This window comes from Malaclemys terrapin, chromosome 1, assembly GCF_027887155.1.
Source record: "Malaclemys terrapin pileata isolate rMalTer1 chromosome 1, rMalTer1.hap1, whole genome shotgun sequence".
NCBI lineage: Eukaryota > Metazoa > Chordata > Testudines > Emydidae > Malaclemys > Malaclemys terrapin.
This window is the reverse complement of record NC_071505.1, coordinates 64,557,355-64,571,216: the sequence shown is the minus strand read 5'-3', so window position 1 is coordinate 64,571,216 and position 13,862 is coordinate 64,557,355. Positions and strand designations below refer to the sequence as shown.

General features: G+C 41.6%; 1 protein-coding gene across 3 annotated transcripts in view; it reads left to right on the top strand.

The window, feature by feature from the left end:
• The window catches only part of MDM1 (Mdm1 nuclear protein), a 34,211-nt gene extending 32,450 nt beyond the window's left edge, over window positions 1-1,761 (top strand). For all 3 annotated transcript variants that reach the window (XM_054026004.1, XM_054025986.1, XM_054025996.1), the window contains one exon: window positions 575-1,761. In XM_054026004.1, coding sequence (XP_053881979.1) covers window positions 575-684 — 110 coding nt within the window. In that variant the 3' untranslated portion in view covers window positions 685-1,761. The remainder of the gene's footprint in view (window positions 1-574) is intronic.
• Window positions 1,762-13,862: the final 12,101 nt, after the last annotated feature.

The window sequence follows — 13,862 nt, the reverse complement described above, 5'->3', positions numbered from 1 at the left end:
TAGGGTAGGGGGGGTACAAAGGAGCTTTAAGCTCCGCTTGTGCTCCCAGTTCTAGGCTAGCTGTGCAGCAGCTGGTCCCCTGGAGTAACTGAGAGCAGCTTGAGGACAGCTCTGATTTACACTAGCTGCCAATACAGCACCCAGGGATTACTAGAACACACGAACCAAAACCACACCAAATATGCTGGGGAAGGGGAAAAAGCAAAGGAGTTACTATGCCAATTCTGTACTACTGGAGGATCATTTTATGCTGTAAAGATTGGGTACAATGGCACCAGTTTTCAAAGGAGACCTCACTGCCCGACTCCCGCTGCATTTCATTGAGTATTGGCCACCTAATTTAAAAATCCCAGTCAGCATCCTTGTAGCTTTCTAATTAGTTTCCCCTGCAACAACAAAGCTAACAATAATTTAGAAGTTTGTTTGTATTTGGTTTTGTAGCATCCATTGTCATAAGTGGTATACAATCTTTTGCATTTGAGAAGTCAGCCACAGCTGTCTTAATTGTTTAAAATTTATGTCTGATCTGTGGATTTAGTTATAGATTTGTTTTTCTTGTTGCATGCACTCACAGATGACAGATTGTCCCAGATCTCTGCTCGCTCTGCAGCCTCTAGCTCACTAGCATCTCAGATTCTGGAACGAGCTCAGAAGAGGAAAGAGAATTTTTGGGGCAAGTCGTAGTGTGTTCCACCAGGGAGTCACTGTTTTGTATAATGATGTATTTTTATTGCACAGTTGTGTACTTTTGATTTTTGGGAAATTTTGTATTTTTGGCCTTTCATATACTGGTAAGATGGCCTGACCCTGTGCGATGTCAAGCATTTGACACTTCTGTTGAAAGAGATGGGAGCTGTGGGTAGACAGTATCTACTATTTTACAATAGCCTTCTTTTAATCTTTCAGTTATGGCATCTCTTGAAATTGACCGTAATTATTTTTATACAATGTGTATATAATTTCTAAAGATGTTTTACTACAAGAATATAGTACACCAAGAACAGTATTCTGGGACGATACCATCATTCACCTAATACTGTACCTCAGACATTTGATTTCAAGCATGGCTGAGTTAGGAGACTCATATCATAGTAACTATGTTAGGTGTTTGTTCATAATCCTGTATGAATTCTGAATATGTACAGAACTGTGTTGTCTCGAAGTCATTTAGCAGTATCTGACCTTACTACCCAAAACCCCACATTTAATATTTCAACAAATGTGATGTGATATATGCAACAAGTGTTGAGGTTTTGGTTAGGACTCCAGGGTTGTTCTAGTTAAAAATAAACAATTAAAAAAACCCCACACACTTGTTTCTTGCCTAGAAGACTTTGACAGCTTACTGTATGGGATCACTGTTAGCCGTGTCTGGAGTATCCATATGGATGGTTGTACTGTTCTCAAGACCAGCTTCTAATGTTGGTTTTAGATACTAGGGGGTAACCTTCATTTCAAACACAGGTATTTAATTACCCTCTCGTATTCTTCAATTACCTCTTCATACTCCTCTTCTAATTGTCTGTTTCTGGGTGAGTGAACTACTGTAATGATGGTCACAGCTAAAATTGATTGTGATTTGTGCTGATGGCCTATTTTTTTCTTTTTAATTGACAAAAGCAAGTTACATGAAGGGGAAAATAATTGCTTAGCCATTTAAAAAAAATGAAGTTAATGTTTGCTGTTTTTAAATATATTTGTACAATGAAGAATTTGAATTTTGTATACATTTAAAAATAATAAAAAGAAAAATCAAGTTTGCCTTGTTTCCATTCCGCTTATTATGCCCAACATGGGCAGTAGCTTGCCTTCCAGAAGGCCATTAAGAGTCAGTCTTAGTGGACCTGTCTCTTCCAACAGACAGAGGCAGCTGTTCAGACAATCTCTGTGGCCTTCTGGAAGACAAGCTGCTGCCCTGGAAGAATCCAGAACTGCTCTTTATAAAAACTCAGTTACTCATGCACTATAGACAAGTTGACATTTGGAATCCTGATTAACTTGATCCAGAACCAAAGACCATAGTCCAAGTTGAAAGACCGAGGCTCTCTCTGAACTGGGCCCTTACAAACCAGCTTGTTGCTCTATGTTGGTATAAGGAATGAGCTCCTACCACTATAAACAAGATGTAAGAAACTTTTATACAACTGTTAACCCCAGAAGGGAAGGTTGTCTTAAAAAAAAAAAAGTTTCCTCAGCTGAAAGAGTTCCTTTAGAAATGTTTACCCTTTCCTATCAAGCTCTTCATACCCATTTCAAGAGGACTCAGCTGCCATTTAAAATAGGGTTGGTTGAAAATTTTCAAGAGTTTTTGATAGAAAACTGGGGTTTTGATGAAGCAATTTTTTGTAAAAAAAGTTTTCCACCCAATCTTTCCATTTTCTGCCAAAATGGAATGGCTGGAATCAGAAATACTTATTTGGAAATAGTGCTGCGATACCTTATGGATAGGGCCCTATTAAATTCTCAGTCCATTTTGGTTAATTTCACAGTCACAGGATTTAAATTATACATTTCATTATTTCAGATATTTAAATCTGAAATTTCACGATGTTGTAACTGTAGGGGTCCTGACCCAAAATGGGGTTGTGGAGTATGTCACCATGCTTCTGTGGGTCACAACTTAGGACAAGGTGCTGGGAAAAAGGGCAGACACACCCCACTACTGGTACTTATTCTTCCATGAGATGTACCAAACCAGCAACAAAAGTAAACTTCTGTCTCACCACACTGCCTAACAAAAAGTCAGAAATATAGCCTCCTTAGGTATTCCAGTCCTGGATTCAACACCCAGACACAAGACATCATGATGAGTGGTTATTTAAAACCAATTTCATCAAACGAAAGGTTCTTTTGATCCCAAAGGACCAGCCATGCACCCAGGTCAATATATAACTCAGATCTTACCCAATAATCACGCCGTTGCCAATCCTATAGTATCTAAAATTTAAAGGTTTATTTGTAAAAAGAAAGGTGCGAGTTAAAATTGGTTAAAGGAATCAAATACACAATAATTACGAAGTTCTTGGTTCAGGCTTGTAGCAGTGATAGAATAAACTGCTGGCTTGTTAAGTCTCTGGTTGCTTCCATATCATTGGAAGGCCCTCATTCCCTTGGTTAGAATGCTCCCATTCGTACAAGTTCATAGTCCAGAGGTTTGGGCAGAAAAGAGGCAAAATGGAGCTGGGCCTTTTATAGCTTCTGTCAAGTGAAGGGAATCCCATTGTTCTCACTGTGGAAAATTACAGGTAACAAGATGGTGTTTGGAGTCACATGTCCAAGTCACATGTCCATGCATGATTTTGCTTAGTCATAGCAGAGGCCATCACAGGAAAGTCCACTAAGTGTAGATAGGCGTCTTCCATGGTCCAGTGTGAGTTAAGTGTTCCTTGATGAGCCATTTAACTTGAATAGTCCGTCCAAGATGTGCAGGCTAAATACCATGTGGGGGTTACCACAGGAGCAATCATTTGAAATACAGGTACATAGTTAATATTCATAACTTCAGATACAAAAATGATACATGCATACAGATAGACAATGATATTCAGCAAATCATAACCTTTCCATCGACACCTTACTTGACAACCTCTGTACAAGATTCGTTGCAATTATATAACAGTGGTAGCAACAGTGATCTACCTGGTCATATTTTATCAAATAACAACATGGGCTGGGGTTGCAAGGTTATTGTAGGGAGATTGCAGTATTGCCACCCTTACTTCTGTGCTGTTGCTGGCAGCGGCACTGCTTTCAGAGCTGGGCTCCCAGTCAGCAGCCGCCGTTCTCCAACTGCCCACCTCTGAAGGTAGCGCCGTCGCCAGCAACAGTGCAACAGTAAGGGTGGCATGGTTTGGTATTGCCATCCTTAGTTCTGTGCTGCTGCCTTCAGAGTGGGCACCTGGCCAGTAGCTGCTGTTCTCTGGCCACCCAGCTCTGAAGACAGCACAGAAGTAAGGGTGGCAATACCGTGACCCCCCTGCAACCCTTTTTTGGATCAGGACCCCCAGTTTGAGAAACGCTGGTCTCCCCCTGTGAAATCTATATGGCACACAAAAGACCAGATTTCATGGAGGAGACCAGATTTCACAGTCCGTGACGTGTTTTTCACAGCCATGAATTTGGTAGCCCTACTTATGGGAGTTGTAGTTCGGTGGTCTCATTTATGTTAATCTTTGGCCTGAGTTTCCTATCTGGACTATAGTGGCCCATGATGGATGCACCATGGCCAAGGACTCCCATGATGCACTGCCTCCTTTCTCCAAAAGGGGAGATCGTGGTGTTTCATGGGAGATGGAGTCAGGCTCAGCCTATGGAAGAGTCTAGAACTCTTGTGAGGTACTGTGGCAGCATCTCCAAATCAAAATGTTTATACTTTTGGCCAAAAATTTTCAATTGTTAAATTGCCACTGGGAAAATAAACATCAGATTTCCATGGAAAATTTAGACAAAATGAATGTCAGAATTTTCCACAAGTTGTTTTTTTGGCCAACTTTGAAACTTTTGGGAGATAATTTTCTTGTGCTTTTCAAGGCAGACACAGAAAGCTCAGTGCACATTTTCATTCAGTAGTACTGTTCAGATACCACATTAGCAATGCAGGTTTTTTCCTTCAGTTAACTCCCAAAGTCATTGTTAAGCAATGCCCCTCCCGTTTTGAAGCAGGCTGGATATTGAGGCAAGTTTGAAAGGAAAGCAAACTTATTTTTACTGAATTAAAGATTAAAAAATTTTGTTGCCAGCAGCAGCCCCAAGAGAAGGCATGCACCCTGCTCCTAGGAGTTTACTCAAAATAATCAGCAGCTTATTGTTATTTTTATATTATTCAGTTTATTAATCTGCACCTAGGTTCTCAGTGTGTGCTGTAGTGCTTCACTGTAGACACTACAAGACAGACTTCTGTCACTGTAGTAAATCCACCTCCCTGAGAGGTGGTAGCTAGGTCGATGGAAGAATTCTTATACACAGGGCTTAATTTGGCTTACTACAGCTCTCAGTTTTCACACCCCTGAGCCATGTAGCTGGGTCAACCTAACTTTCTACTGTAGATCAGCCCTTAGTGTTGACATTTTGTCATTTTCAGATTTAATGCCTCAGTGAGATGAATAGGGTAATAGCAGTGGAGCTGTTAATTCAGGCTGTCACACTGCATTAGTTAACTTTTCCAAGCTTAAAGAGTATCATAACCATCTGAGCTAGAAATTTTTGAAAACAGGAAAATTTAGATTCTAAAGCATAGTTCTGAAGCAGCAAGTAAATTCTGGGGTAAAGTTCATAGACATAGACTACCCAGTACTCTGCCTATAATTAAGTTGCTGCTGCCTAGCCACTATGTTTGTATTATAGTTGGAAGAAGGTGGATGATCGAGAAAACCAAATTACTTCCCAGTCACTGGATTACTCAGTTATTAACAGATCTCCCTCCCACATTATCTTCTAAGCATAGCTTTGGAGTTACCGCTTCTTGGCAGATAGATAGGCATGCTGGGTAGGAAAAGTGTCAACTGGTTCCATCCACCCCTTCAGTTGGAGCTGTAATTCTGTAATGCTATCCATGCTATCCAGGAAACTAAGCTACTTGAAAAGTGTTTTGGTAACATACCTCTAAGCCCGTTTTCCCTGGCAGCTTCGGACTTCAGTACCCTGCCTGGTTGTGCCAGACACGCTAGCCTGCTGCAAACACAGACCCAGGTCTGAACCACATCCCCCAAAGGCTGCAGGCTTAACTGAAAACAGCTTAAGAAGTGCTCCTGTCTCCAACACCTAGATACCCAGTTCCCAATGGGATCCAAACTCCAAAAAAATCTGTTTACCCTGTACAAGCTTTATGCAGAGTAAACTCATAAATTGTTCGCCCTCTATAACACTGATAGAGATGCACAACTGTTTGTTCCCCCAGGTATTAATACTTGCTCTGGGTTAATTAATAAATAAAAAGTGATTTTATTAAATATAAAAAGTAGGATTTAAATGGTTCCAAGTAATAACAGACAGAACAAAGTAAGTTACCAAGCAAAATAAAATAAAATATGCAAGTCTAAGCCTAATATAGTAAGAAACTAAATGCAGGTAAATCTCACCCTCAGAGAGGTTCCAATAAGCTTCTTTTACAGACTAGACTTCCTCCTAGTTTGGGTCCAGCTATCACTCACACCCCCGTAGTTACTGTCCTTTGTTCCAGTTTCTTTCAGGCATCTCTTTGGGGTGGAGAGGCAGGGGCGGTAGATTTGTAGAAATTTTGGTGGGGGGCAGGTTCTGGGGACCCAACTCCGCCCCCCACCTGCCTAAGGCTCTGGGAGGAAGTTTGGGTGGGGGAGGAGGTCTGGGGTGCAGGCCCTGGGCTGAGGCAGGGTATTGGGGTGCAGGACAGGTGAGAGGTTGGGCTCTGGGAGGGATTTTGGGTGGGGGAGGGGGTATGGGGTGCAGGCGCTGGGATGGAGTTTGGGTGTTGGTTGCAGGCTCTGGGCTGCGGCAGGGGGTGGGGGTACAGGAGGGGGTGAGGGGTTCAGGCTCTGGGACAGAGTTTGGGTGCTGGCTCTGGGCTGGGGGTGCAGGCTCTGGGAGGGAGTTTGGGGATGGAGGGAGTGCTGAGTGAGGTGGTTCAGGCTCTGGAATGGAGTTTGGGTGTAGGCTCTGGGCTGGGACAAAATGGAGGGGCTTCCAGGGCCTTATATAAACTTTCTCTTGTGCCACATCACAGCCACAAGATGGAGTCTCTAGCCACCTGGGCAAGTCACATGTCTATGAACGATTCAGCTTTTTGCAGGCCGACACCATTGTTTACATGTTAGTTTGAATGTTCCCAGGAAAGCTTAGATGTGGATTGGCGTCTCCCAAGGTCCATTGTTAGCTAAGTACTCCCAATTACTTGAATAACCCCTTCACACTATGTTGACCAAATCTGCCTTATGTGCTTCCTACAGAAAACACTTTAAATACAAGCATAGAGCTAATGCTCATAACTTCAGATATAAAAATGATACATGCTTACGAATAGGATGAATACATTCCATAGAACATAACCTTTGCAAAAATATGTTACACGGCATATCTAGCATAAAACATATTCCAGTTATGTCATATTTACACTCATAAGCATATTTCTACAAAGCATTATGTGGTGCAACGTCACAAAGTGTTTCAATAGAAGTGACCTAAATTAGCATCCTGACTCCATGCAATTATTCTAATCTTTACAGAAATGAGTCTCAGGACCAGAAGATGAGGACTAGGCAGAAGCCTAACATTTTGTAACACAGTACAATCTCCTACATGCAGCTAATGCTTTGCTCTTCAACATATCTAATGAGGAAAGCACTATTTCAAATTAGGGCTGTCAATTAATCGCAGTTAATTTACGCAATTAACTCAAAAAAATAATCGCAATTAAAAAAATTAATTGCCATGAGTCGCACTTTTAATCGCACTGTTAAACAATAGAATACCAATTTAAATTTATTAAATATTTTTGGATTATTTTCTACATTTTCAGATATATTGATTTCAATTACAACACAGAATACAAAGTGTACAGTGCTCTCTCTATATTATTTTTATTACAAATATTTGCACTGAAAAAATGATAAATAGTATTTTTCAATTCACCTCATACAAGTACTGAAGTGCAATCTCTTTATCATGAAAGTACAACTTGCAAATGTAGATTTTTGTTATACAACTGCACTCAAAAAACAAAACAATTTAAAACTTTAGAGCCTACAAGTCCACTCAGTCCTACTTCTTGTTCAGCCAGTCGCTAAGAGAAACAAGTTAGTTTACATTTAAGGGACGTAATGCTGCCCGCTTCTTATTTACAATGTCACCTAAAAGTGAGAACAGGTGTTTGCATGGCACTTTTGTAGCCGGCACTGCCAGGTATTTACGTGCCAGTTATGCTAAACATTTGTATACCCCTTCATGCTTCGGCCACTATGCCAGAGGACATGCTCCCATGCTGACGACGCTTGTTAAAAAAAAAAAAAAAGAGTTAATTAAATTTGACTTAACTCCTTTAATGGGCATAGCTATGCCAGCAAAAAGCCCTAATGCAGTCCTTTTGCCAGTAGAGCTTATTTTGTTTGGGGGAACTGATATCAGCTACACTGGCAAAAGGATTCTTCAGTTGGCATAAACTGTCTCTCCAATAGGAGAGTTTGCTTGTGTAGATATATACCAATATAGCTATACTAGGAAGCCCCTTCTAATGGAGACATGGCCTCAGATGGGAGAAAAGACAACAGCTGAAGTGGTCTTGTATCACATCACTATTCAGATCCTCCAGAGATTGATAAATCCTCCAGTAGTGTGTGTGAAGGACCTAATACCCTAAATATTTCTATTTTAAGTTTATTTACATTAAATGGAAGTAATTGACGAGGTATTTTTTGTTTTTCAATTTACCTTTTGGCTCATTTTTTAATCACACACATCCACTGGGAGTTTGGGTCTTAACTTTACTCTTTATTTTAAGCTGTTTACATCTGTTGTATTCCATTCTATTTCTCTGAAGATGACTCTAACATGCCCTCTCAATGACTAAATAACCATGTTTGTTGAGTATGTTTCAATTGCACCTTTTCCTCTAAGGTCAGATGTATGTGCAGTGTGTGTGGTTTTGTTTTTTGTTTTTTTTTAATTACTATTGCTGCAGATACCTTGAATGATTATGTAATAAGACCTAGTCTACTGGATAAATTCAATGGGGGTAATATTAAGGCAGCATTGAATTTCAGATTTTAACACAGCTTTGAAAAATTCTACTCCCATTAGCAGTGGGGTTTTTGCATATGTCAGTAATTCCACTTTGCCAAGTCACTGAGTCACTGTCTTGCAGTCAGAGTAACCACCACCACCACCACACAACAGGAAATACAGAAATTTCAGTACACCTGACCTAACTTCTCAAGAGTTGTATATATGTAGGTCACTAAGTAGATCAGCGGTATCTCATAATTAGCATGATATAGCTTGGTTTTCATTTCTAAAATTCAAAGGAATCATACATATGGTGGAATAGCTGATAATGGTTTAGAACTTATTTACCATAAAATTGTGAACAGGTAAAATGAGATTCTGCTTTCTGTTTGTAAACTTCTACTTCTTCAGAGGGATGGCGCCTACCACAGCAGATTTGATTAATAACTTTTATTTATGCATTACTGTTGTACAACAATACATCTATGGATGATTACTATCACCAGACAATGGGCTAGCCTCCTGCCTATTGTAGCGCTGTTGAAATAAACAAACTGAGTCCAATTTTGTTTGCAAATTGTGTTGAATCTTCATGTCACTACAACGGAAGTTATAATCACATCTAGCAGAATAATATATATAGCACCCATATATTGATACGTAAAGCTGGCTCAGTAGGGGGTTCGATTGAGACCACATTCATCTCAGTGCTTTTGGTAGAAGAATAAGAATATTTAAAAAATCAGCCGCACAAAGTTATTTAAAGTTTAGGCCACAATTAGCTAATAGTTCCTTCTCTATTCAGTTTCTTTATTATTAAAAAAGCATCACTGTATGACCCTTTCAAGAACAAAACCTTTAGATTATAATATTTAAGTAGCATCTCTTATTTAATGTACCATAACTGCACCAATTTAAAGTCAGAGACAACTCAACTTATAGAAGAGCCCCAGTAGTACAAGAGAAACTAGAAGTGTTATAACCATGGGAAATGGGTGAAACTCACATCCCTCGTGCAATGCTGGAGTACATAGGCTTTGTGCCAAGGACCAGCCCATGAATTGGGAAGGACTGAACCTCCCTAACCTATACCTAGTCAACTACAAGAAAATTCTTGAATGACCGTCCTGATGGTGTGCATAATGGATGTACATCAAAGTAGTGTTGGTTGTTTACCTATGAGTTGATTGAAAAGCAAGGAGGAAGCTTTTGTGGCTTTAGGGGCAGAAGTGATGTAAACTTCCAGTCCTCCCCAAAAACGATATATGGGTTAGTAAGTCATTGTCGAGAATGTAAAACCACAATAGTTTCCCAGTGAATTAAGGAAACTCCATACGTAATTACACCTAAAGGATTATCATTGGGGGTCAGTCATGGGGGACACTGCTAATTTCTGAGACGTCACTGGAAAAAATGAGGTTAAAGATATGGAAGCTCATCGTGTGCAGTTTTAATATAGTTAGTTGGGCTGATTTTTCAAAAAACGTTACGAAGAACATTTTTCTGAGGATCAAAGTTTTTTTTTTTTGCAGTTTAAACGGAGTTACCATGGATCCACTTACTTGATTTAGACACTGTTATGCGTGCACCCCCTGGCAGCCCAGTGCAGCATCACCATTACATCCCTGTCTCAGTTTCCCCTAATGGTCTTTCAATAAGTGCACAAAGGCTTATGTCTATGTGCAGTGCCCGTTCATGGGTCTACTTTCTTTAACTCAAAGATGAAGCTTATATAAATAGGCCTCACCCCAGCATCTGAAGCAGGAGGAGGGGGGGATTGAGTTACCCTTAGTCCAGCAACCCCACTTATGTCCAAGTCCCTTTAACAGTGAAGCCTTCTTGACCTGAAACCCTTTTCTGGAGCCAGGGCCTCTTGTTATCAGCTGGGGAAGTGTATCTCCTCTTGGGTCTAGGTGCCCACAGAGGGGAAACTGCGACAACCCTTCCTCAGAACAGCATATACTCCCTTTGATCTGGGGACTCTGGTGCTACCTAGTGAAGTCTTTCTATGGGGGGCACATTCTGGTCAGACTAGGCCTTCGTAGCTCATCCCATTCAAAACGTTTCCCACCTAGGAGCATTCTTTCTTAGTTTCCTTTCCTGGTGAGCCCCTCCTCACATGGTTCCTCCTCAGAAGCCCTCCCCTTGGGAATACTCTCATACAGGGGGCTGTTCCTTTCCTTACATCAAGCCCAGGGACTTCCCTGCCTAATTAACTGCCTTCCAGTTACTCAGTAAGTTAATTAGTCCCATATGAATCTGAGTTGCCTCATTTCCCTTGTGGAGCCTATCAGAGGTATGCTGCACCCCTGACCATTTCAAAAGGCCAGCTATTCTCAGGCAGACATCTTTGCTAAACAAGGTGGCCACGCCCAAACATTTAAAATTGTTCTCTCTCCTGCTGATGATACCTCATCTCAATTGATTGGCCTCTTACAGTTGGTATGGCTACTCCCACCTTTTCATATTCTCTCTATGTATAAATATCTTCTTTCTGTGTGTTCCATTCTATGCATCCGATGAAGTGGGCTGGAGCCCATGAAAGCTTATGCTCAAATAAATTTGTTAGTCTCTAAGGTGCCACAAGTACTCCTGTTCTTTTTGCGGATACAGACTAACACGGCTGTTACTCTGAAACCTGTCATTTAAAATTATGAGTCAGACCCTGCAAAAAAGTCATAAGACTTTAAAAAAAAATAAGTTGTGATCTTTTCATTTGCCTTCTGTTTTCTGAGACTTTTAGAGTTTGCACTTTCAAGCTTTCCTCTGCAACTGGAAGGGCTAGAAGGATGGGCTGATCTATTTCAGAATCCGGGACTCCCCAAGGTTAAAGAGATTTAGGAAATTCATAAAAGTGGGTACTGTACAATAGGAAGTAATTAATACATGAGTGAGACTGTCAGTATAGCCAAATTAAAGCTGAACTACGGCTGTGGAACTAGGCAGATGCAGTGAAGGGCAACATGGAAGGAAAGAGAAAATTCATGGCCAACTATGACTCAAGATTTCTGATCGGAAGAGCAAAGGAGGGTGACTATGGAGTCAGACATGTGGTGTAAAAAAGCTTTTACCAGGAGGAGGTTCACTCTTTGGAGGACTTAGCAATAAGACATTATGAAGTAGGCAGGGGATATGATATGATTGAGACAGTCATTTACTATACAGATGGAAGAGAGGGGCTCACAAAGCATTACTTGTGTTGTCTGGAAAAAAATATATGTCCAAATTTGCAGTTAGCAATACAGGGGAAGCCAGATGGAGAAAAGGATGAAGGTTAAGCCTTCGATCACTACATAAAAGTAGGGATGAAGGAAAGATTCAGGACCCAATTTTTCACTGCCTTGCACCTCATGTCATCATTTACACCTGTGCCGTGTCAGGGGAGGGCACATGTAAAATGATACCACAGCTGAATAGTAGCATTTTACACCCATGTTTCATAGGTATAAATGATGAAACAAGGCCAAAAGCAGTGAGGAACTGGGCTTTCAAAGCCTTCAGCAGAAAGGAAAAGGACTGGCTGGGATTGGACCACTGGTGTAGGTTGATACAGTTCCACTAAAGTCAATGTAGTCACTTACACAGCTGATGAATCTGGCCCATAGGACTCAAACCCAGAGAGAAGAGTGCAGGCAAAACTGGGTCTTGTTTAGCATGCTCATGGAGAGGGTGACTGACAGAACTAACAGACACCCAGGGTGGCGTCAGGTCAGATCAGAGGAGACAGATGCCAAGCCCAGGGGTCAGTAGTTAATTACTATGAAGGAGGATGTCTGAATCCTCATTGACAATGATCGATCCTGGCAGTTCTCTTGCAATGGTGGATGGAAAGGTGAGAGAAGACCACCAGAGCCTTACTAAGGCAAAAGGCAGTTGGCTACAGGGGACAGCAATTAGTAACTGGGGAGTGGTTCAAGAAGGAAACTTGAAAGAAACTTGAGCCTCATACCCAACCTCTCTCTTTGTAGCTTTCCTCCCACTCTCCTTCCCACCTCTTCACATGCTGCCTGTCTTATAGTGCCTTCCTTCCACTGGGCCATCCTTCCACTGGGCCAGGTTTTGCTCTTGCTGAGCCAGCTCACTCACTGAGGCAGATCTGCCCGAGCTCACTCAAGGAATCCAGGGAAGCAGTTTCCAGTGGGGTTAGTTGTTTTATTTTAAGCCTTCTTAACAAAACAAATCAAAACCTCACAGACTCTTCCCTCAAAAGTCCGTGCAGGCCGAGTAGTCCCTTCCCCAAGTCTGTCCCTCAAACCAGTAACTTCAGCAACCCAAAATTTCCTGGCTCTTACCTCAGAGCCTCAGCAACAAAGGACATCACAGTGTCCCCCTTCTGTCCATTAGGCTTCTGGAGCAATTCATCTCAGCAGTAGCTCCAGTAGCAGTCTGTTGAGAGCATGGCACCCTAGCTCTCAGCTTTCTGGACAGAATTACAGTCTCCCCCTCTCTATTTCCTGCTGCCCTCTTTTATAACGATCAGCTAATTAATTTCCAGCTCTTTTCTCAGGTGCAGCAGGAAGGGCTAATCAGTAAGCTAGCCAGCTGCAGGCCCTGGACCCCAGAGGAATGGTATCCCGTATACCTTGACATACCTCCCTGCCACCTCCATTCGAGTGGCCCTGTAGGAGCACTCACCACAGAGCCCTCTGCCTTCTTTGGTTCTTGAAAGGAAATCTGCCTTCCCGGGCTAGTGCTCTCTTTGAAATTAAAAAGGTTGTAAAGCTAAATAAGTACCAACTTGTCTCATCCAGGCATTTGAGTCCTTTGAGGCCGTTCGAGTCCTTAGTGCCACATGGTCAGTGACTAAGACAAAGGATGTTCCAACCAGGAAGTATCTCAGTGCCTTTACAGCCAGGCATTCCCCTTCTTGAGGACAGAGTACTGGGTTTCCCAGTCTAAGGGTTTTCTACTTTTGTAAAGGCAAGGGTGCTCTTGCCCATGGAAAGTTTTGGATAGCACCACACCTCGGGTGTCTCTCTGTAAACTAAATTCTTGAGAGAAATCAGGGAGGTGCTGCAGAGAATCTGTTTAATTTTTTGAAATGCTTGATCACACATGGGGACCATGTAACTTGTTGAGGGGCTGATTTTTTAACAAGGTCGGTAAGATATACGGCTAATAAGGCAAAGCTGGGCACAAATTTGCTCTAGTATCTTGCTAGGCCTAGGAAG